At 39.9% G+C, this 25743-nt stretch overlaps 1 protein-coding gene across 3 annotated transcripts in view; it reads right to left on the reverse strand.

The window, feature by feature from the left end:
* Positions 1-4027: 4027 nt before the first annotated feature.
* Positions 4028-25743, reverse strand: part of akap10 (A kinase (PRKA) anchor protein 10) — an 85293-nt gene continuing 63577 nt past the window's right edge. The window contains exons 8-16 of one of the 3 annotated variants that reach the window (XM_078548083.1): positions 21191-21327; positions 20477-20621; positions 19299-19475; positions 17616-17725; positions 16135-16217; positions 15403-15455; positions 13267-13362; positions 13144-13180; positions 4028-4747 (exon numbers count right to left, since the gene is read on the reverse strand). In XM_078548083.1, coding sequence (XP_078404209.1) covers positions 13166-13180; positions 13267-13362; positions 15403-15455; positions 16135-16217; positions 17616-17725; positions 19299-19475; positions 20477-20621; positions 21191-21327 — 816 coding nt within the window. In that variant the 3' untranslated portion in view covers positions 4028-4747; positions 13144-13165. Of the gene's footprint in view, positions 4748-13143; positions 13181-13266; positions 13363-15402; positions 15456-15980; positions 16040-16134; positions 16218-17615; positions 17726-19298; positions 19476-20476; positions 20622-21190; positions 21328-25743 lie in introns of those variants that run through there. The other 2 variants (XM_078548084.1, XM_078548086.1) reach the window with 2 other exon arrangements.

The raw sequence follows: 25743 nt of genomic DNA on the forward strand, positions 1-25743 counted from the left end.
TTGTCCTGCTGTGTTTCCAGCATGTAGTATTTCTGTTTTCAACCATAAAATAAATACTTGTTTATATATCACATAATAATACATTTAAAATGTATCAAAGTGTTTTTTTCAGTAAATTACTTTGAGTGCAACAACTACCAATTGGGCAAATACAGCACAGTATTGGTTCTGCAGTTGCAACAGCCCACAAAAGACAATGATATAAATGGATGGTTAATCTATTTATTGACGGCAGTCGTTAAGGCAGACATTTTGTCCACAGGTCCAGAAGAACGTCACTCTTCTTTGAATAGCACCATGAGATCTTCAGCATCCATGTGAAACTGGCAAGAACGCAGATTAACATCTCAACATTTGAAATTAGGCATCCCTATTTTCCTAACAAGACGGCACTACCACAGTACAACGTTCTTGTGTCAATATAGTTGGTGTGCTCCAGAGGGCATTGAACAACCTTCTGACACAAAAGCCATGCTGACAAATAACATGGATTCGGCAGAAACTGATGCCTCTCCACAGCAAGAGAGAGATTATCAAGCAGGTAGCATTCTTAGGCAACTTGTTGATTTTGCAGTGCTGAATTCCAGATTAACATTGTGTGCATTATGTGCTCCTTAGTCTCAATCAATCTCCCAGCTAAGGATGAGATGCAGGACGTGAGAAGACACGGAAAAGATAAGAACATAAACACTGTATTAAAAAAAACTGAAGATCCAATGGTACAATCTATAGCTGTGGAGTTTATGCTTTGCTCTCAGTTTGGGCAGCCCATCTTCCTTCTAATATATTCTTCATTGGCCCAGTATCCATTTGTGTCTGATTACGCCTGTGAGAATCCCCTTGGATCATTTTTCCACATTAAAGACACTACATAAATGCAAGTTGTTGTTTTGAACAATTTAGGACTAAAAGTGCTCTTTAAGCACAGAACAAAGTTGCATGCCTGCTTGTAGTGGTGCATCGTACTGTCACTTTGCTACACAGCTTTTTATTCTCAAGTATAAGATTTATGAAGCATCAGACTGCTATGTTTTGGTCTGTAAACCAGCCTTGAGAACTTCATATTCTGACTATGGCAACTGTGATTATTATTGTGCTGTGCATGAATCCTGGTGCACTCAGTGTTATGTTAATGCTCTTGCATTGCTATGACAAAACGTGGGCAGATTCCTCCATTCAGTTTATGACATGCTCCTCTTCATCCCTTCTGGTGACAAAAACAAATTAATTTATAATCATAGCACCCTCATCAAGGACAATTATTTTGTCCAATTCAGATTTTTTAAAAAAAGCGAATGTTAGCATGGATACTGCAGAAAGCTAAGGTCCTTCCACATTCATTACGCTTCCTGATGCAATATTACGCTTTCTGCAATGTACTAAATCTGAAATATTACGTTTTCCATGTATACTTGTATAATACATGTCCTCGGATAGATTTCCCAGTGTGATGTGACTCTTCAGTGTAGAATCCCTTACTCTCCCATAATCCAAAGGGAGCTGTGGGCAATCCAATTCTTACAGAGACACATACTCTCAGGAAGCTTGCTGAGAGCGCTGGGGGTCGCTTCTCTGACATTCAGTATACAGAAAAACACAGGACAACCAGCGGAACCCAAATATCACCGCTTTGAGAAAATTTCATCCTGGCAGTGTTGCACCATTCTGCGTTAGGGAAATTCTAATAGTATCGATGTAATTGTGAAACTGGTGTCGGATCATTCAGAACACGCTTCAAAATGAAACTCCGGCAACAACTGAAAACTGTTGATTATGGGGGTCGCTTGAATAAAAGGTCATTTGCGTATGAACTGTTTGTTTCGGGACAAGAACAGAGATTAAATTTTCATGATGCTCACATGACAAAAGCATTGTTTGCCTCCTTCTGCAACTTTCTGATCTTCCCACAAAAAAATCAAAAACAGATCCTCCCACACTCTACATCTGAATGTCTCTTTGTCATTGCTGCCATATGGCTGACTTTTCCACAGTTGCTCCCTCCTCCCCTTCCATTTCTCATATTTACTTCCTTTTCCACGTGTCATTGGCTGTGTCCCAGTTAATCATTTCACATTTACTGTATGCACATCATCCCATATTTGGTCAATGTATCATTTCTCATGTGAAGCCCTCATGTCAGTTGGTCACTTCTCTTTCCATTAGTCTCACCTAAGAGTGCAGGTCGTACCTACCCCTAAATCTAAAATAAGGGCAATGCCCAGGCTTGTCGGAGAGAAGAACTGGGTCACAAAAACATAATTGTTAATCAGGTTGTCAAAAAAAACCTAACATTTGTTAAGCCTTATAAAGCCAGGAGTCAATGAGAGTTAACAAAAAGAAGAAAATTTAAATCAATAAGACCTCCCTCATCAATTCATATTTCCCCTTGTAGCGTGGGGTAAAGGAAACAAAAACGCTGTGGTCTCAAACTGAGCTCTTGGGTTTTGAAGACTCTTCTTCATACGGACTCAAAATGTCAACTCTGATTCTCCCTCCACAGATGCTGCCAGACCTGCTGAGTTTTTCCAGCATTTTCTGCTTTTGTTTCAGATTTCCAGCATCCACAGTATTTTGCTTTTATTTTGGTTTTTGAAGCTTGACTAGCATTAGTCATCAGTGTTATAAAAATCAGGTCTAATTAGAATTTTAAACAGAATGCAAAACACATCAAAGCCCCCTTTTTAAAGCTACATTTTGCCATTATGAAACTTGCTATTTGATATTGTAGAATTACTGATTAACAATTAGTCAAAGTTAAACCCAATTTACATGTGCAGAACCAGTAAGGCTGTAAAGTCAATCGGATCGTCAACAATTGTAATGGGAAAGACTCTCAGGAATTCCTAAAAATCCTTCCAAGGTGATGGCGCACAACGACTTATATAGTACCTTTAGTACAGTGAACAGCACAGCTACTCCACAGAGGAGAAACAAGAGAATTCTCTTCCCCAGAGAGCAGTAGAGGCTGGATCGTTGAATATATTCAAGGTTGAGTTAGACAGATTTTTGATTGACAAGGGAGTCAAGAATTATGGAAGGGGAGACAAGAAAGTAGAATTAAGGTCACAATTAGATCAGCCATGATCTTAGCGAATGGTGGAGTAAGCTTGAAGGACTGAATGGCCTACTCTTGAACCTATTTCTTATATAGATGACTGAAGGAATGGTAAAAAGAACATTTTGGAAGTTTTAAAAGTCAGGGAAAGTTGTAGAAAGGTGGAGGAGTTTAAGGGTAGGCTGAGGTTCTGATAATGATGGCGAAGTAAGAGTATTGGGAGGTCTAAATGACACAATTGCCAAATGGGACTGGAGGAGTTTCTAGAGATAAGATGGGGCAAGTCCATGTAGAGATTTGTACAATGAGCGGATATTTTGAATTCCTTTCTTTAGAGTACAGGGTGCTTGGGAGTTTGAGCAGGGTTGGCAAGGAAGATATTGAAGAGGTCAAATCTGAAGGTAATGAAAACGTGAATAGTGCTTTCAGTAGGGGTGAAGCAAGTCCAAAGGTGAATGATGTGGTCATCAAAGTAAGTAGTCTTGAGTGATATAGGATATGGATACAGGTTTTGAAGCTCAGTTCAGGGCCCAACAAGACACTGAGGTTTTGAACCGTTAGATCTATTTGAGTTCTGCTGCTACTGATCTATGTTGAAACTTAGTCAGGATGATAAAAATGATTACGATAACACTGAAATTGAGAATGAGCGAGAGGGCGAATGAGACTGAGCGAACACACAAGAGAGTGCACTTGCAACATAGGGAGATTTGTTTAAAATAACGAAGCACAATTGAAAAAAAGTGTGAAATAAATGGAGATCATTAGCACTGGTCACTGGGTTTATAATTATTGGTACCGACAAGAAAATCTGTTATCTCACTATACTACTGGAAGCTCATACAATTTAGGAGTCAATATCGTACAAAAAGTTCACCATAAATTTGACTGAAATCGTAGCGACCACACTGATTAAAATCTCTCCCCTCCCATGTACTCAAAAATAAGAGAAAAACCAAGCACAAATCACACCATCCTCAATAATATATGTATTTTAAATCAAACACAATTAAATAGGTATGATTTTAGATTAAGTACATGAATACTTATGCATCCGAAAACATAGAAATGGTACATAGTACCAAAAACCTACACACAGCCAGTTTGCTTGTTTCTGTGATAATACTCAATACAATTAGGTAGCATCTGAGTAAATATCTCCATTTATCAGATATCAGCTAGAAATGAGTGATTTTCCAAAACTTTTACAAAAAAAATCATAGATTTTTTCCCCACTCTGCCGATTTTTTGAACAAAAATCCTGAAGGTATCATCTAACGGCTGACAATAAAACAGACTGCAACAAACCAATGGAGTGGCATTTAGAACACAGCAAAGCTCTATTATAATAGTCACTGCAAATGTTCTCAAACCATACACCCAGAACCCAGATTTAAAGAGCGCTTTGTAATCCTTTGATTTGCATCTCGATGCAGCAACTTCATGAGAAAACCCTTCATGTAGTATCCTGACTGGTATTAAGGTTGTTGAAACATGTGCGCAACTTGAGGCTGGCGCTCCTGGAATGCATAGTTTTCTTCATACGAACAACGGAGTAATATCAGACTGTGTAAAGTACGGTGTAGTTTCATGGCTGTGTTAACAGAAAGGAGGGAGGCCTCTGCTGTACGTGAAGAGAAGCTGGTTGAACAGGAGGATACGGGAACCAACTCTTCTTCCTTTTAGTCATAGCTGCAATTAGGACAAAGAAAACGCACAACAATCAACCTGAAGGTTTCAAAAAGGTAAGTTGCTCTTAAGGTACTAAAGAAAAATGTTTGATATCTGCCAATGTAGCTGTGATCTAACATATACAAGATATATATAGGAGCAGCTATTCAATGCTACAGGTGCTTTCATAACAGCTATGTTATCCAGTTCATCTGGGTCTTATCCCTCTAACAGTCAGTGAAGCCAACTTTCACTGCAAGCCAAATCAGAAAAAAGGTAATAAAACAGATTGCAACAAAGCAATGGAGTGGCAATTAGAACCAGCAAACTTGTATTGTAAAACTCACTTCAAATGTTCCCAAACCATACACCCAGAAAAAAAAGGCCACTTTCTTAAACTTCTTCTCTCCTTTTCTTTATCCATCAGCCTGCAAAGTTTCTAAGACACGTCGCACTAGAGATGCAAGCAGTTACTATTCTATACATTATTTGGTGCAAATATTATTAAAGCAAAATCATTCCTGTGTTTTGAGCCCTTTCTGTATTTCTAGCCCTCCCTAACAGGTGATGTAATACACTCAAGGCCCTAGCTAATTGTAGTTGTACCTGGGGGTTTGGTCACTTTTTAAAAAATTCATTCATGGGATGTGGGCATCGTTGGCTAGGCCAGCATTTATTGCCCATCCCTAATTGCCCTTATTCAGGGGCATTTAAGAGTCAACCACATTGCTATGGGTCTGGAGTCACGTGTAGGCCAGACCAGGTAAGGACCAGATGGGTTTTGACAACAATCGACAATGGTTTCATGGTCATCATTAGATTTTTAATTCCAGATTTTTATTGAATTTAAATTCCACCATCTGCCGTGTCCCCGGGTCCCCAGGCAATTATGCTGGGTCTCTGGATTACTAGTCCAGCGACAATACCATTACGCCATCACCTCCCTCTATGATGCAACACACAATCCCAACAGTCTTCTGAGATAACAGCACAGTACTGCAACAAAAAATAACATTTGCACCAGATCTTTGGGCTGTGTTATGATCTCTGCACCTCAGGGAACTCTCATGACTGCTCAAGCTTCACTCTTTCAGTTTAATAAATCACATGAAATCCTCGAGATCCACTGCAGCCATCGAACTCATGCTGTTCCTGTTTGCATAGCTGTTATGAAAGCAGGTGTATTTAATAGCTGAAGTGTGGTATTAAAAAACAGCTGCATGATTAATCTTAACTTGCTATGATCAGCATCCACTCAAAGAGAGATTAAGAATTGTCTAGCAAAGGCCATTTCTGCCTGTTTCCTGTTTCTCTTATTTCACACAGCTTATGAGATGAAGCTATAAACAGACAATCCATCCCTTATTCATCGACTTGTCTACACTTAAACCACAACCACAAGCTGTACAATATAACTGAGTGTCATAATATCAAATTCTAAATGCATTTACAAAAATGGACAGGATCAGTGCTGAATCATTCTTATGTACTTGGTTAATTTTGCATTAATTAGATACAAGTGCAAAATTACCAACATGTGAATTAGGAACAGGGGTAGGCCATTTGGCCCCTCGAGCATTGCCCATCCAATGTGGAATGACTGGACATTAAGAAAGTGCAGTTTAAAATCAAATGAAAATAAATCACACCCTTCAAAGTATGTCTTTCTGTTCGCTTGCAGAAGAAACTTCATTTATATAGTATTAGTATAAAAGTTATATTCAGTATAGACACGTACTACAGCAACAGCTTAATTCAGTCTGACAAAAAGTGTCACCTCTTAGGAATGAACAGATTAATCCACTAAATCTTGTCAAAAATTATATATGAGTGGGAAAAATTGTTCCATTGAGATATCTGATACATATTCAACTATTTATAAACTTAAAGCAAATGTCTCCTAGTCTGCCTGAGAAATCGAGATCATTGATCTTGCATATTAATGATTAATTTCTCTATGGAATGCTAGCCAATAATTCTATAAGTAGTTCAAATAAAACAAAACTGCCTTGCAACAAAATACATTAAGATTCATTTCAGTAACATTGGACAGCATTTATGTGACTGAAGTCAGCTGCTGTACAAATACTTCTCTCTTAGCCTAATCTTCAATTTGCCTCTACTTGAATGGAGACAAAATGAAAATGTTGCTCTAGTCCCATTCAGATTTCCTCCCTCACCTCTTTTTCCAGTGCAGGTATTCCCTGTTTAAAGGACATTCTAATAGCACGTTTTTGTTTTAGCGTAGTTACTGAACATGCTCAGCCTTTTTTAAAAGTTAACGCTTCCCACCTGTTCGCCACTTCCCTCCCCAACCCTCCTGCTCACCACCTTCGACTCTTTCCTTCCCAGACTTCTCTCTCCATTTCTGGGGATAGACTATTGACCAATATCCACTGACTCCCACAGCTATCTTCACTACACTCCCTTTTAACCCTGCTTCCTGTTAGAACTCTACTCCATTCTCCCAGTTCCTCCATCTGTTCTGATGATGCCGCCTTCTATATCAACGCTACCCAAATATCACAGAATCACAACATCACAGGAGGCGGCCATGTGTCTGTGATGGCTCTCAGAAGGAGCAACTCACCTAGTTACACTTCCCTGCCTTCCCCCAGTAGCCCTGCACATTCTTCCTTTTCAAATAATCCAACTTCCTCTTTAATGCCTCCACCACACTCAGGCCGTACATTCCAGATCCTTCCCACTCGCTGCATGAAAAAGTTTTCCTTATGTCGCCATTGCTACCATAAATCTGTGTCCTCTTGTTCTTGATTCTTTCACCAATGGGAACAGTTTTTCCCTCATTTACTCTGTCTAAACGCCTCATGATTTTGAATGCCTCTATCAAATCTCATCTCTCTTCCAGGGAAAAGAGTACTAACTTCTCCAATCTATCCACGTCTCCAACCTAACCATGTAACTGAAGTTCCTCATCCCTGGAACCATTCTTTGGAATCTTTTCTGCACCCTCTTCCTAAAGTGTGACACTTAGAATTGGACGTAATACTCCAGTTGAGGCCGAACTAGTTTCTATACAAGTATAACATAACTTCTTTGCTTTTGTACTCTAAGACCCTATTAATAAAACCTAGTATGCTTTATTAACTGCTCTTTCAACCTGTCCTGCCACCTGCAATGATTTATGCACATATACACCCAGGTCCCTCTGCTCCTGTACATCCTTTAGAATTGTACCCTTTTTCTCATATTGTGTCTCCATGTTCTTCCTGCCAAAACGAATCACTTCACAACTTCTCTGTTGTGCCACTTTCATCTGCTACCTATCTGCCCATTCCACCAACATGTCTACATTCTTTTGAAGTTCTACTATCCTCCTCAAAGCTCACAATACTTCCAAGTTTTGTATCATCTGCAAATTTTGAGATTGTGCCCTGTACACCAAGGTCCAGGTCATTTATATCAGGAGGAGCAGGGATTCTAACGCCAACCCCTGAGGATCTTCACTATAAACCTTCCTCCAGTCCAAAAGACATCCATTAACCACCACTACTGTTTCCTGTCACTCAGCCAATCTAGTTTTCTTCCATTCCTCCAAACAGAGGATTCTCCTTAAATATGGTTGGTAGGGCCCTTAACTCTGTTTGTTTCATTTCCAACACTGCTGCTCTCATCCCTTCCCTCCCTCATAGAAACATGATAGGGCTCCTCACCTTCCATCCCACAAGTTTCCAAATTCGACAGATCATCCTCTGCCATTCCCACCACTATCAAGGTGATGCACCAACACATCTTCCCCATTCCTCCCTTTTCAACCTTGTGCTGGGACTGCTCCCTCTGTGACACCCTGGTCCATTCCTCAGACCATCCCCAACACCCCCACCCCTTCCCACGCAAGCTCAGAAGATGCAACACCTTTTGCCTCATCCCTTTCCACAGTTCAGGGCCCCAAGCACTCTTCCCAGGTAAAACAGTGATTTACTTGTACCACTTTCAATTTAGTGTACCGAATTCATTGCTCACTATGCAGTCTCTTCTACACAGGGGAGACCAAATGTAGATTGGGTAACTGCTTTGCGGAACACCTCCGTTCAGTCTGCAAGCTTGACACTGATCTTCCGGTTGCCTGCCGTTTTTATTTTCCAGCCCCCTCCCATTCTAACCTCTCTGTCCTCCATCTCTTACATCGTTCTAGTGAAGCTCAATGGAAGCTCTATGAACAGCCTCTCAATTAGGCACTTCACAGCGTTCCAGACTCAACACTGAGTTCAACAACTTCAGGTCACAACCACTTCCCCCCATTTTTCCGAAGGCAGCTATTTACGATGATTCTGCCATTCCCAATTATCTCTTCTGGACTCATATTTTGTTTTACATGTCCCATTACCATCTCCTTCTGGCTTCCACCATCATCCCTTTTGCCATTTAATCTCTCCTGCCTTCCACCCTATCACAGGCCTTCCTCCTTTTGCTCTTCCACCCTACCACCTCTAAACTTGTTCAAAACCTGCTACGTTATGAACTTTTTCCAGTTCTGACAAAAGGTCCTCAACCCGAAACATTAACTGTTTCTCTCTCAACAGATGGAACCTGACCTGAGTATTTCAAGCATTTTCAGTTTTTATTCCCGATTTTCAGCATCTGCAGTATTTTACTTTTGTACTAGAGCTTAAGGATAGCATTAGATTAAAGGTAGAGGCTTGTAATATTGCCAAGAGTAATGAGCCTGAAGGTTGGGAGAGTTTCAGAAACCAGCAAAGGATGACTAAAAAAGTGATGGAGGGGGAGAATAAATAAGAGTAAACAAGCAAGAAATATAAAACAGAGCATAAAAGCTTCTATAAGCATGTGAATGGGAAGAGAGTAGTGAAAGTAAATATCCATCCCTTAGAGGTCAGGCCAGGAGAAATTATGAGGAGGAGGTTTCCCCTCATGAGTAACTAGAGGGCACAGCCTAACAATAAGGGCTCCCCCATTTAATATGGAGGTGAGGAAGAATTTCTTCTCTCAGATGGTCATTAGTCTTTGGAATTCTCTTCCACAGAGCGTCATGGAGGCTGGGTGATTGAATATATTCAGGGCTGAGTTAGATAGATTTTTGATTGACAAGGGAGTCGAGGGTTATGGGCAGCAGGCAGGAAAGTGGAGTTAAGGTCACAATCAGATCAGCCATGACTTAACTGAATGGCGGAGCAGGCTTGATGGGCTGGATGGTCTACTCCTGCTCCTATTTCTTATGATCTTATGAATAAGGAAACATCAAAGATGTTAAACAAATATTTTGTACCAGACACAGTAGAAGACAGAAAACCAGAAACAGTGAGGAACCAAGGGTCCAGTGTGAGTGAGGAACTTAAAGTAAATAATACAAGTAAAGAAAAAGGACTAGAGAAATTAATGGGACTGAAAGTCGAAAATTTCTCTGGACCTGATGACTTACAACCAAGTTCTAAAAAAGGTGGCTGCAGAATTGCTGGATGCATTGGTTGTGATTTTCCAAAATTCCCTTGAATCTGGAACAGTCCCTAAGGTTTAGGAGATAGCAAATGCAATACTGCTATTCAAGAAAAGCAGAGAGAAAAAAAAATACTACAGGTCAGGTAGCCTGACAGCTGTCATAGGGAAAATGCTGGAATCCATTATTAAGGAAGTGGTAACAGGGTGCTTAAAAAAATCATATGGTTAGACAGAGTCAATGGTTTTAGGAAAGGAAAATAGCATGACAAATTTATTGGAGTTTATTGAGGATATAACTAACCAGATAGATGACGGGGAGCCAGTGGATGTAGTATATTTGAATTTTCAAAGGTAATTGATTAAGTGCCTTCAGAAAGGTAAGGACTCATGGGTTTGTGTGTATTAGCATGAATAGTGGATTGATTAATGAACAAAAACACTCAGAATAGAAGTAAACGGGTCACTTTCAATTTGGCTGGCTGTTACTAGTGGGTGCTGCAAGGATCAATATTGGGACATCAGCTATTTACAATGACTCAGATGAAGGGACCGATGAGAAGTATCTAAGTTTGCTGCCTATTGCTGAAAAAAAGAGACATGTCTAAACTTTTCGTCTCGCACTCACCAGGACACCAATATAAGGGGGAAAACAACAATTTATACTGTATGTGAAGAGAGTGCTGATTGGTTAGCAAGTGGCATTGCCATGGAGAACGCACCACTGATGGTGACTGACAGTTAACTGCCAAACATCGTTTGAAATTTAAACCAGGCAGCTTGACTCTGATTGGTCAAGGCATTGCCCTGAGGAATTGCCCAGCGAATGGCTGTCACTTATTTTGTTTAGCTGAAACAGGCACAATGTGTGCACATGTTCTTTCAATCTGCAAAGAACAGGGCCCGGTGTATTAATATATGTAGCTCCCAGCACCTGCAAATGCACCACATTGTGAGCCTGACTGACAATCTTAAATTGGTTGTCAGCGTAATTCTTAGCACATTGAGGATTATTTAGCAAATGTTCTCCAATTGCAGAATCACACTTAATGTAGGACACTGTGTTTTGAGTATTGTAAGCACCGGCTGGTTGGGTACAGTCTGTACCATGCCCATTGTGAACAGCAGCTGGGACATGCTGTTTGATACGATCCGACAGTCTTTGGGATCTATATACCTAGGATCACACTGGCACTGAAATTCACATATCACATTACTCATTTGTGTGATAGGCAGAACGTCTTTTTGGCTTGATGGCAGCATCCTGCTAGTGGTGAATACCACTCGTGTTGCTACTGCATAGTAGCAGCGTGAAACAGGTAGCTTCATTTGCATGTACTGGAAGCTACATATGTTAATACAGAGGGCCCTATTCTTTTCAGACAGAAAGAACACGTACATCATTGTGCCTGTTTCAGCTAAACAAAATAAGTGACAGCCATTCGCTGATTCATTCCTCAGGGCAATGCCTTGGCCAATCAGGGTCAAGCTGCCTGATTTAAATTTCAAACAACGATTGGCAGTTAATTGTCAGTCACCATCAGTGGTGCATTTTCCATGGCAATACCACTTGCCAACCAATCTGCACTCTCTTCACATATAGTATAAATTGTTGTTTTCCCCCTTGTATTTGTATTCTTGCGAGTGTCCTGATGAGAACAAGACAAAAAGTTTAGACATGTCTCTTTTTTCAGCAATACTCAAGTTCTGTACTACTAAATGACCATTTCCTGACTATATAAAGCTAGTTGGGAAAGTAGGCTATGAGAACTACACAAGATGTCTGAAAGGATATAGACAAGTTAACTGAGTGGGCAAGAAGGTAGAATATAATGCAGGTAAATGTGACTTTTTCATTTTGATAGGAAGAACAGAAAAACAAAATGATTTTTTCTAAATGGTGAGATACCATTAAATGCTGGTGTTCAGAGGGATTTTGAGTGACCTTCTGCATCTGGAATCCTGTGTATGTATCCTTACCCAAGAAAGCATATATCTGCCTTAGAGGGAGGGGGTGCAACAAAGGTTCATTAGATTGATTCATGAGATGTGAGGATTGTTCTGAGGAAAGATAGAGTAGAATTGGCCTAAATTCTCTGGGGTTCAGAAGAATGAGAGGCGAACTCATTGAAATGTAAAAAATTCAGAGAAGGCTTGATATGATGGATGCAGAGAGTCCGATCCCATGGCTGCGATCTAGAACGAGGGGGAATAGTCTCAAGATAAGTTAGCCACTTAGGACTGAGATGAGGAGAAATTTCTTCATTCAGAGGGTTGTGAATCTTTGGAATATTCTACCCAGAGGACTGAGGATATTCAGTCATTTAGTATATTCAAGGTAGAGATTAATAGATTTTTTGGACCCTAAGGAAATCATGGGATATAAGGATTAGAAAGGAAAGTGGAGTTGTGCTTGAAGATTAACCACAATCTTAATGAATTGCAAAGCTCGAGGGGCCATATTGTCCCCTCCTGCTCCTATTTCTTAGTTATTTAATCTCTCCTGTTTTGCACCATTTCCCTTGCATCTCTACATGTTTAAAACCTTGTTACATTTCTAACATTTTCCAGTTCTGATGAAAGGTCACTGACCTGAAACGTTAACTCTGTTTCTCTCTCCAAAGATGCTGCCTGCCCTGTTTAATATTTCAACCAAATTATGTTTTTATTTCAAATTTCCAGTATTTTGCACATACGTGAAGAAAAAGAAAGAATTGGAGACAGGGAGAGTAAAAGATGGAGAGCAGGTGAGCGTACAACAGAGAGCATGCACAAGGCAGAGAGCGTGAAAGCAAGAAAAAGGAAAATAAACGGTACAGAGAAAGAACAAGGTAGAGAGGAGTGACCTGCCAATAAGGGAAATGTATAGTGCTTTGTTAAAGAACCAGTCCACCACTTCCATGTAGCTTTCATTACACTAGCTGCTTAAAATTTGCCAACCATTTAACATTTGCTATTTTCAATTTTCTTATGCTCTTGACAGGTGAAAAGTAAGCACTTACCTGAGACACACAAATGTTTCCTTTACATTCTGGTCCACTGTGAACAACACAACATGTTATTTCAGGAGTTCTTAGTAGTAATACTGTTAAAGATGTAGTGTTTCAACAGTGCCAGTTCATTACCTTTGTGGGCTTCGCAATGAGTGGCTCACTTTGTGCTTGTTGTATGACGTCATTGACAATCATCTTGGCAATCTTCCATGCCATCTCTTCCTGGGCCTAAAACAGAAACAATTTTACAGTCCCGCAATGTTATATGACTAGATGAGTAGAAAAACTCTATTGTATAGGATAACCCAATTATTTCTCCAGTTTCTTCCCTTTCATCTAACCCTCCCTCTGACATAGCCCTCATGCTCTTCTTCATCTGAAACATTGGAAATAGATGCTGTTGCAATTGCCGTTTAACAGTTCCCTATACGATCAAATTTTATTTTTATAATAATCGGCACTGTGCATTTATAGAAAATATTTTTTCCATTGATTCACAGTTGGGAAGGGGAGAAAAATAATGAAGTGACTGAGCATAATTTGCAAAAAGAAAACCAGAATCCAATACAAAAATAGCATTGCATTTAGGTGACATCTTTTATTTGCAATGTCTCAAAGCACCTCAGGGGTAAGAGGGGAGGGCACTGCCAAGAAGAAAAAGGGAAACATTGAGGGGTGGGGGGGCCACAAGTGCAAAACACAGAATGGAAAGGAGGCTTTTATGAAAAGGTGGAAAGGACATAGCCCTGATATTAAATATGAACAGTTGACTGAGATCAATGGTCATGTGCTGTTCTGTGTCAATCATGGCTGTAAATAAATATGGTACTGGTTATTTCTGACACGGTTCATAAAAACACAGGAAATACCAATCACGTTTGAAAATGATCTCAATTTTCTCCAGCTGGAGACTGGGATTAATTAAATTCGTACTGCAAGTGTGGCACAAATGAAAAAAAATACATTTATTGATTCCTACTGAACTCATTGAAAAACATAGAAGTTGCAGTAAGGGCAATTTCACCTATGTAGATCATACTGGTTTGATTGTCATATTTGGTAGGTTAATGGGTTGGCTTGTCTGACTATACAGTTAAAGTAGATGCTCCAGCACAAGCTCTTTCATGACACACTATGGGCAGAAATTTTCCGTCGGCGAGCTGGGGGCGGGGCCCACTCGCTGACGCGGGATGATGTCGGGAGGAACCCCCAACGTCATCCCGCCCCATTTAAATATTCAGGAAGGCGGGGGGACAGCGCGACCAGCTGTCCACCCGCCGACCTGTCAATGGCCAATTGAGGCCATTGACAGGGTAGTTAAATCAATTAAAGGCCCTGCCCGTCCAACCTTAAGGCTGGCGGGCAGGCCAGGAGCCCCGGTGGGCTTCTGAAAAAGCATGAAACCTCATCTACCAGCGGGGTGAGGTTTCACGTCGGCTTTAAAAAACTTTAATAAAGTTTCTGTGATACTTATTAACATGTCCCATCTTGTGTGACATTGTCACATGAGGGGAACATGTTAATAAATTTTTTATTTTTCTGTTTTTAAACTTTCAAAAACTTTCAGCGATCTCCCTGAGGCAGCACTTAGCCTCAAAGAGATGTGCACTCTTTCGTGCACGAGTGAAAGAGCGCACTCTCGCATTTGGGGAATCCCCCCCCTGCCCGCACAGGAAGCGCGTAGCGTTTCCCGTCAGGCAACCCGATGGGCGGGTCTTAATTGGCCCGCCCATTTAAAATGGCGACGGGGCCCGTTTCGGCAGCGGCGATTGGCTGCCCGCCCACCGCTGAGCTGGTGGGGCCCGCCTGCCCATCAAAGGCAAAATTCTGCCCTATGTGTCTGCTCATTGTAATTCAAACTATTTTTGATTCTGCACTCAAGGAGTTGCGAGATTTTCTCTATTTTTAAAATGGACGAGAAAATCTAGGAAAAATACAAAGGTCATGTCCATGTCAGCATATCAGTACAATTATGCTACTGTCAATGAAAATCATTTGGTGTTTATCACATGCGCTGGTGTGAAGATGAATTGTTGACTGCTGGTGGATCTGTGTATAATGATGTACACTGTCTGAGGTATGAAGAGGAGACTGCAAATTCTAAATTAGCCAGTGGATCCACAGAAAGTAATAATCTCGTGACACTTTACCATTATCACCTTAAGCAGCCCAACAGTGTTGAGAATTACTTTGCAAGTTACTGATGTTTCAGAGTACAGGATGGGCCCATTTAAAACATTTTTTTAAATAGTGGTCTCAAAAATTTACCTCATCTGTGCTCCCCTGTACCCATTTCTTCATCGCCTGTGAAAACATGGAACCTGTTTGATATAATATAAAAAAAATAGGTTTACAAATGTAATGTTGAGTACGATTGAGTAGAATCCTTCCTTTTTATATTTTCCAAAAACATAACTCTCAGTTTACCACCTGGTAAGTTGACAGTCTGCATTTTAAAACAATAAGACCATGCTTTTTGTTTTCCATTTAGCACAGTTGCTGATGCCAGTGACTGTTACGCAGCTTGCTAATTGCAATGATCCAGTGGGTGAGCCTTTAATCCCCCGCCTGCCCTGTCAAGGGAAAGCAACAATTCAAGGGAAAGCACTGGGAAAAGAGAAGGAATAAGCAAAAGGAAATTTTGGCTCTCTTCAGGGGCAATGACCATTAACAAAGTTCACTTTTCTACATTTTTTGTCTCCATTTGTTCACTCCTTTCAGTTCTTCTTGCACAACACACAGAACAGGTTACTTGTCAGGCCATGGCGTTTGTGAATTACTACACATAGCATGTTGCTGGACAGCAAATATTCACATGGTTTCCTTAAATCAGATCTGAAGAATACCATAATAACTTACATTTATTTGGTGCCTTTAATGTAGTGAAACGTCCCAAGGCATGTCACTGGAGTGTAATTCAGACAAAAACGGACACCGAGTCAATGACTGAAAAATAGCTCGAACATTTCTGATATAAAAACAACTCGGGTGAACACTTACCTTTTGATTTTTTCACATCCGGCTCTGGTTCAGACTCTCTTATAAACTGGCCAAGTTCATTTATCTTCCCAAATGTCATTCTCCTACCAAATAAATCAAGGAGAATTCTGACACAATTGACAAAAACTTGTTAACACAGTTAAGTGCTCCCACTTACTTTTTACATTATTTAGAGACTAATGTTGCAATAGCCTGGATGACGCACAGCACTATACTAGAATTGTACACTATTCTAGTCCCTGTAAGATAATGAGTCAGTCTAAGTGCCAACCAAGGACAGAATACATTTGAGAAACATATGACCTTTAGTATGGCTGATGGGAAAGTTAAATGTCACCCAAGTTAGTAAGTGTTCCAAACTACAGAAAGAACAGTTAAAATTGATTAAACTGCTTATAGTTTTGTACGTACAAGTATATCTGACTACATTTAGATACAAGTGTTTGTTTATATTTAAAGCTATCTACTATTAATGCAACAGGTCTCAGGTGCGTCTGAATGAGCCCAAGAACTTTACTATTTGCAACTTCCAGTAGTAAAATCCACTTTATCACAAGCTTAGAGCATGAATTACTGTCAGACAATAGAGCTTTTTTTCTCTTTGTTCATGGGGTGTGGGCGTCACTGGCTAGGCCAGTATTCATTGTCTATCCCTAATTGCTCTCGAGGTGGTGGTGGGTGTGCTGCCTTCTTGAACCGCTGCAGTCCATGTGTTGTAGGAATATCCACAGTGCTGTTGGGGAGGGAGTTCCAGGTTTTTGAACAAGCGACGGTGAAGGACTGGCGATATAGTTCCAAGTCAGAATGGTGAGTGACTTGGATGGGAACTTGCAGATGTTGGTATTCCCTTGCATCTGCTGCTCTTTTCCTTCTAGGTAGTAGAGGTCACAGGTTTGGAAGGTTCTGTCAAGGGAGCCTTGGTGAGTGGAATAACTTTGCAGATTAATGTCGGTTGTAAAATAGTCTGAGTAATTGGACAACAAATGAGTTCAGAACTATTTTTGCAAATTAAGAGGAACTTTTTAAAACAAACACACGAGTGTACAGCCAGCCTTGACTTCACATACTTAACAGTTTAGCAATTTTAAAAATGACCTATCGAATGTTTTTTTCACCCATATCTCCTGTGGTCATCTGTTACAAAGACAGCTGTTAGGACAGACAAGAAAATATCTACTGGTTCATCCAGCCTGTTCCACACAAATGGGACGCCTTGTGCATAACAATACATACACTCCCCATCCACCTGCACCATGTAATCTCCTGGGAGGTGCAGAAAAAAAAACAAGCCTAGTAGAGAAATTAACCTGGAAAATTCCTCTGCATAATCGAAGTAATCAAAACTAGTCCATGAGACAACTCTAGTCTCATTGTACCTAACAGATTTTCTATCATGCCCTTTTTGAACTTAGCAAGTGACAAGACGATGACAAAACATTAGCTGCTCAGTTTAAGTATCTCCAGCAGTTGTTGTGACTCACCCTGCAAAGGTCCTGTGATATAAAGATTCCGGTTCTAGGCTTGCAGCATCAACTACTATTGCTTCATCAAAGTTTTTCAGGATTTTTACTGTGGCTTTTCTGACGCCGTGCTATTCAAAAAAAAGAGATCAACTTCAATGCTGATGCAAAGTTATATTGCTTGACATTTACTCTGGTCAAGGTGGCTCCAGGGAAGCCATAGGATGGTTACAGAGGAGGCAATTCACCCTCCAAGCTTGTGCTGGTTCTCTGCAAGAACGATTTAGTTAGTCCCATTCCTCTTCCTTTCTCTGTAACCCTGCAAATATTTTCCCTTCCAGTAGTTATCCAATTCCCTTTCAAAAGCCACAATTGAATTTACCTTCAACAGCTTTTTAGGCCGCGCATTCTTGATCGCAACCACCAGCGTTTCTTCATGTTGCCTTTGGTTCTTTTACCGTTCACCTTAAATTGGTGTCCTGTAGTTCTTGACCCCTCCACCAATGGGAACATTTTCTCTCTATCTATTTTGTCTGGACCTTCATGATATTGAGCACCTCTCTCAAATTTCCTCTCAACTTTCCCTACTCTAAGTACAACAAGCCCATTAGTTCCAATCTGTCCACGTAACTGAAGTCCCTCACCACTGGAATCATTCTCATAAATCTTTTCTGAACCCTCTCAAATGCCTTCACAGCCTTCCTAAAATGTGGTTACTAGAACTGGACACAAACTGAGGCTAAACCAGTGGGTTTTTTTTTTTAAAAAGGTTCATCATAATTTCCTTGCTTTTATACACTATACCCAGGATCTCATATGCCTTTTTAACCACTTTCTCAACCTGCCGTGCCATCTTCAATGATTTGCGCACATAGACCCCCAGGTTCCTACACCCACTTTAGTTTATATTGTCTTACTTCCAAGTTTTGTGTCATCTACAATTAAATTTATAGCAGATAGTGAATTTCTAAATTTGTACAAGATAAAACCGCATGCGAAGTATAAATCCTATTTGACCAACGTTCAGTTAAATCACAATGCTTAGTAAACGTTTCCTGCTTCACATCCATTTATTCATTCTCGGCTCTTTGGCAGCATAAACCTTGGCTCTATCTGTTGGGTTTAATGAACTGTTTTTGTGCTGTAAATAGTATGTAATCCATCCAGTAACTGTCGGATGGATCAGTGTAGAATTCTGCCATATCATTCAGGTATTAGGCCTAAGCCTCAACTGCAGACAACTTTTTCAGTTTCATTTCAGTTCTCAGAGCTATCGTATTGCCTCTTCCAAGGGGTATAGCTTATTAACTTTCATTTTGCTGAATTTTAGAGCACTGATTCCTCCTTCAATCAACACCACCAATACAGATTAAACAGTCTTTAATGTCATTTGCTGTTCATGTGACCTTGTGTACAAATTGGCTGCTGCATTTGGCTTCACAACAGTCAGTACTTTTCAAAGGTAATTTATAAAATGTGCAGCACTTTGGGATATTCTGAAGGCATGATAAAAAGCTATGTAAGTGAAGGTTTTTTAATTTTAAGCTATCAAGTTGGTCAATTTTTTTTTACTCGGAAGTAACAAAATAAGCTAGATCCTTCACTCCAAAACATTCTAAAGTATGGGCTGTATTGTGTTTTAGCAATTGAAATACAAAATCAAATATACATTAAAATGTTCTTAAGACAAAAGTTTTTCCGTACCTGTGCCACACTGGCATCAGAACTGCCTGTGCTAGGTTCATGTTCATGAGGGCTATTTGGTCCTTGGCCAAGAAAGGGAGTATAGGCTCCTGTAAATTCATCATTTCGCACTGAGTGGATGAGATCATTCAAGTATTTGTAGTACAAATTACTAGACAAGAAACCAGGTAAGTAAACCTGAAAGGTACAAAAAGACAGGCTATTTATAACTAGGATGAAGAAAATAATCTTGACATTGATCAATATTTATCATTTTCAAGCACTGTAGATGTTTTACGGGTCTTCTCTGTACTACAAATCAGCCAATTGGCTAATCACATTTGTGCTTTACCCCAATCTGTCCTGCCATTGTTGAGTTTGCTAGTTATTATAACCATTTTTCTGCTTCTAGCTTGTCGGGTGCCCATCTGCTGACAAACTCTGGTGCGCTGAATAGCTCAGAGACCAATTGTAACTGCACAAGATTAAAGCTTTTTTAATACATTCATTCAAGAATGTGGGCAAAACCAGTATTTACTGTCCATCACTAATTGCTTTTGAGAAGGTGGCAGGGATCACCTTCTTGACAACCGAATGGCTTGATGGGGCATTTCAGAGTCAACCACATTGATGAGAGTCTGGAGTCACATATAGGCCAGACAGGACGAGGACAGCAGACTTTTTTCCCTTATAGACATTGGTCAACCAGATGGCTTTGATGACAATTTGGAAGTTTCATGGTCACCACTGCTGATATTAACTATGTGTTTTCAGATTTATTTAAATAATTGAATTTGAATTCCCAAGCTCTGTTGGTGGGATTGGAACTTGGGTCTCCCAACCATTAGTCCAGATCTCTGGATTACTAGTGCAGTAACATAACCACTATGCCAAATCATCTGATAAAGAGCAACAACCTTTGTTGCTATCTGAGAAAGATCTTACATATAGTTGGGATACTCTATTTATCCTGTACACAAGTTAAATATTTAACAAGGAAAATTGAATAAAAGAAATATGCAGAAAGTACAAACAAAATCCATGTTTATGCCCATGGAAAATATTTTCAAAATATGCCCCAAAAAGTCCAAACTCAGTCTATTGCCCATGTTAAATAACATAGGAATTATGAATTATTCAATTTTAAATGTGGATTTAAATCAGTAAATGTTCAAGTGCATTAAACAAGGCAAACTCACTTTTTCCATTGTTGTCCAGGCTTGCCTTAATGGAGTGGTGAAACAGTCAGGGAGTGGACCTCCTTCTCTGCAGATATTTGACTCTATTTCTAATCGGACAGAATCATCAAATCCTAAAGGGCGAGTAGCTTGCAAAGAAAAGTACCTATAAATAAAAACACATCAATTAAACAAGTGGTACTACAGATCTGTCTTGCACTTCTACTCAATATTACTTGGAAGAACCACCCAGTACAGAATTCAACTATACAAATGTTACAAAAATACCATTTTTGTATTGCTGGGGGAACATTTGCTCAAGGGAGGTTGCATTGACTTCAAAATGTCAACAGCAAGCTTAGCTACAAATTCTATGGTTAGCTCAGAAGCAATTTAAAAAAACTGGCTTTCAACATGCTCATCGTGTGTTGACATAAGACTAAGGCAAAAAAGGGATGGTCAAAACTTGAATTGAAGCTTTCGTCCTGATCATTAAAAAATATTTCCACCACCCTCCTCCCCACCCCTGCTAACAGCATAGCACAATGGTATTAGCACAATATTTTCTTTTACTAAATTAGAAGCCACACATTTCATCCATACCCCAGGGTCTCTTAACATTATCTTTGATGTTTAGCTTACGGACCTTGACCTACAAAGCTAAATTGTAAAACACAATGCTCAATCTGTCATGGTTGACACACCAAATTTGCCTATTTGTTTTTCTAAACTTACTTATCATACAAGATCATGGCGTCATTCTGTGCTTCTTGACCATCGTACTGCCCGCTTTTAGCAGCCAGTTGAGCTTGGAAGTTGTCTGCAGCCAACCAAAACTGCAGGATATTTACAGCTTCTTCTTTCTCCATATACTAGAAAGAAAATAAGGAATAAAGAATTAAATACACTCCAAACCAAACCCTACAGTTTAGATGGCATCTGTTCACAACCAAATTATTACCTGACGTGTGGTTCTTATTAAGTAGACAAAAGCAGCCATTTTTGTGCAAAGCAAAATCCACAACAGCAAATGAATAACCAGAATCTGCTTTTGTTCATGTTGACTGAAGTAATGTTCGCTAGGAAAATAGTGGATCTGCCATATACTGCCTTCATTTTAAATAGTACCATGGGATCTTTTATGTCCACTTCAATTGACAGACTTGATTTATCATCTCTTCCAAATGTGACATCTTCAACAGTGCAGCACTTTCTTAGTACTGAAGCGGGTTCTTCTTAGATGAGACACTCAACTCCTGTAGTTCGTCTTGTACCTACAACCTTTGGACATGTGTGAGAATGCTACCAAGAAGACACAGATAAACTTGCACAGAAAGTTCAATTTATTTTCAAGTCTTCACACAGAGAATGGGAAACGTTAACTGGTTAGCCTTTGCCACCTCTACTGTAAAAGGTCCTAGTGGACATCTGATTGCTGAGGAAAATCTACAGAATATCCTACACCAGCAACAGTCTACACTTTATCATATGTGCTACAGAAAGTATACACAAATTACTGTTTAAACATACTGATTAATAAGGTGCAATTAAAAAACATCTGTTCAACTTTGACGATATTGAACTTGTTTTATATCATCTTTGTAAAATTTGGTGCATTATTGTGGAGAAAATAGCACAAAATACCCCAATCTGCTGGATCTGGGTGATACTTTGTTCAAAACTACCATAACACCAGTAGAGATATTGAGTTATCATCTCACCAGTGAAAGCACCATTTGTTTTAGCCATTTAAATTAATCATCAGGATTCACCTTAAGAATAATCATTAACAATAACATTCTTTCCTTCTGTAAATTTCCTTTTGAGTTGAGGAATTCTTCCCTTCGAACATTTACTGGCTTAAAATATACAATTCTCTCTAACTGCTCCTCCGGTCTTGCTCCCATGGCATTCCCATGTGTTGCTCTATCATGCTTCAATTTGCGGCCTTGCCTCAGTCTTGACGTTGAGCTATTCCCAATATCCCCAAGCCTACGCCAAGTTAAACACCCTTTTCTTCCCTCCCCAGCCTCCCAAAGTCCATGACCTCTCCTGTCAGTCTTTGCTAAATTTCCCCTCATAACACAGTCATAAGTTTCAGTTTGTCCTCTCATTCGGGGAAGGCAGACAGTCTCCTCTGACAGCACCATTGGACATTGCTGCAAGGAGGCCAGAGTCTTTGGGAAGATTGTGTGCGCATGTCCTCCTTAAACTGTTACTTAAAGAGTTTCACAATTTTATTTTCATTTTTCAGTCTGAAAATTTGGAGTTATTCAAGAGTTTCAGTGATTTCTTTGAAATAGTGATTATTCACAATCAATCTAGTTATGAAATACCAAAGCCACTTTGTCCATGACCCTTAAATGATCAATAAGCATTTGTTATCCTTAACAGAAACTTGAAGCTCAGCTTGTGTTTTTACAACTAAGACCTGCAATAGTTCATGCATTATTGATTTTAAAAGATCAATTCACTTCAGTATCATTCACTATGCAAATAGTTGAAATCACTTCCATTGCTAAGTTGTGACCTGTATCACACCAAGGTGACACCAGAGCAAGACTGCCAACCCTTTAAATTAGCTTGGAGTCTCCAAGAATTAGAGATTAATCTCCTGGACACTGCTGCAAGCAAATCAGGAGGAAAAAGCATAGTCATTAACATAAGCAAGTGTTTTTTCTTCCATTCCACTTTCACGGATCAGTTATTTAAAAAAATGGAAATGGTGTTGGTGGAGGGGGTGGGGAGCAAGTTGTGGACAAAAGCTGTTTGACTGGACGGAGTGGTTGAAGTAGGCGGCCATTTGATTGAAATTTCCAGGAATATGGCCAGAGTTGGAATCACCATAACGGGGGGAAAATGCAAACACAAACATTCAATTGGCAAAAAATACTGGAAAAACTCAGCAGGTCTGGCAGCATCTGCGGAGAGAGAAACAGAGTTAACATTTCGAGTCCATATGAAAAAGAGTCATATGGACTCGAAACGTTAACTCTATTTCTCTCTCCACAGATGCTGCCAGACCTGCTGAGTTTTTCCAGCATTTTCTATTTTTATTTCAGATTTCCAGCATCCGCAGTATTTTGCTTTTAACATTCAATTGGCCATTGCTTCCAAATTAATATGAGAACTCCTAGGAGATGCAGGAAAAAAAACCTGCAAACAGAAAATGCTGTTTCTCTAAACAAGGCAGAGCTATAAAAACAGAGTTTCACATAAAACCTCTGCAGGTCCTCATGGAAACAGAATGAGAAAGAACGTTGCACACTGATTGCCACATCTTCTCAAGTAAATCTGAACATTTTTATTTAAAAATTATCCTCAAATTATGCAGTAGCATCATGTAGTTCATGCACATAACAAGATAGGAATGAGGAAAGGTCACTTAAATCAATTCATTCTTCAAGTCCTGAAACAGTTTTTTTTATTTTCCTTCCCAAATCAACTTTACTGTTCACTAAATCAAGAGCTGATCCAATTCCTGATGAGCATTTGAATCATTATTTGCTACAAAAGATTATACCACCTCTCTTGACTGCTCCACTGTTAACTTATCAGACTGCTTATCCGACATCCAGTACTGGAAATTTTCTCCGCTTGTATATTGAGAAGACTGAAGCTATGACTCTCAGTCTCCTCTCCAAACTCAGTTCCCTACCTACTGACTCCATTCCTCTCCCTGGCAACTGTCCAACACTAAACCAGTCCATTCATAATCTCGATGTTGTATTTGACTTCAAGATGAGCTTCCAACCTCATATCCACTCCACCCCCCAGGCCACCTATTTCAACCTCTGTAATATTGCCCACTTTGCTCCCTGCCTCAGCTCATCTGCTGTTCATTCACGCCTTTGTTACCTCTAGACTTGACTACTTGACTATTTCATTGCATTCCTAGCTAAACTCACACATTCTACCCTCTGTAAACTTGAGGTCATCCAAAACTCTGCTGCCCGTGTCCTTACTCGCACCACATCCCATTCATGTATCATCCTTGTGCTCATTGACCTCTACTGGTTCCTGCTCAAGTAATGCCTTGATTTTAAAATTCCCATCCTTGTTTCCAAAGCTCTCCATGGCCTCCCCCCTCCCTATCTCTGCAACCTCCTCCAGCTCCACAACCCTCCGAGATATCTGTGCTCATCTAATGCTGGCCTCTCGAGCATCCCAGATTTTAATCGTTCCACCCTCTGGTGGCCATGTCCTCAGTTGCCTGGGCCCTAAACTCTGGAACTCCTTCTTTGTCTCACGTTCCTCCAAGGCATTTTAAACTTTGCTCTTTGGCCAAGCTTTTGGTCATTGACCTAATATCTCCTTATGTGGCTCTGCATCATATTTTGTTTTATATTGCTCCTGCAAAGCATCTTGGGATGTTTTAAAGGAACTTAGCTGTTGTGATAGAATCGATTTTATGGAATGGATGACAGGTTGGTTTTACTACTGCTCATGCCAATCCAAAACCGTTTCAGGCTTCAACCTGAAAGTGATCTTATAACTCAGAAGTCAGGCTGCACCTTGACTAAAGCACAGTAAAGTACGAGTCACCCACTAGGAGGCCATCCCGCATCGCTTAGTTTGCATCACACACAATAAAACAAGCTTGATCCAAAGCCACATTTTAAAATTAGTCTCATGTCCACCAGAAACTTTTTAATATTGCAACACAGCACTCCATTTTCCTACAGAGTGGAGCTCTATGTGTGTCCAAGCAATTACAGAGTTCCTTTGTAGCTGTCCTCTCTGTGACATGGTAAGATGTGCAGTTCATTGTAACTCTAGTTTGTTGAATACACATTCAAATCTATGAATACCTGTTTGAAACTGGTACTTTCAATATGATTACACTTAGAATAACAGGATTTATTCTACACTCACGAAGTGACAACTTCCATAAATCTAGTTTCTGAGTCAGAAAACCGTGGCTTCAAGCCAGGTTCCAGGAACTTTGCACAAAATCTAGACCAACATTTCAATGCATTACTAAGTGTTGCATTGGCAATAGTGCTGCCTTTTGGATGAGACATTAAACTGAAGCCCCATCTACGTGTTCAGGTGTACGTAAAAAAGAATGACTGGCACTATGTGAAGAGGAGGCGCATTATAGCTCTCTCGGTGTCCTGACCAGCATTTATCCTTCAACAAATACCATCAAAAACGGTGTGACTATTTTGTTCTCTTGTTGTTTGTACGACCTGACTATGTACAAACTGGCTTTATATGCGCCCATGAGGGGTGACTGCACTTCAAAAATATTTAATTGTTTATGAAGTGCCTTGGGACACCTAAAG

Source organism: Cetorhinus maximus, chromosome 9 (genome assembly GCF_964194155.1).
Source record: "Cetorhinus maximus chromosome 9, sCetMax3.hap1.1, whole genome shotgun sequence".
Classification (NCBI taxonomy): domain Eukaryota; kingdom Metazoa; phylum Chordata; class Chondrichthyes; order Lamniformes; family Cetorhinidae; genus Cetorhinus; species Cetorhinus maximus.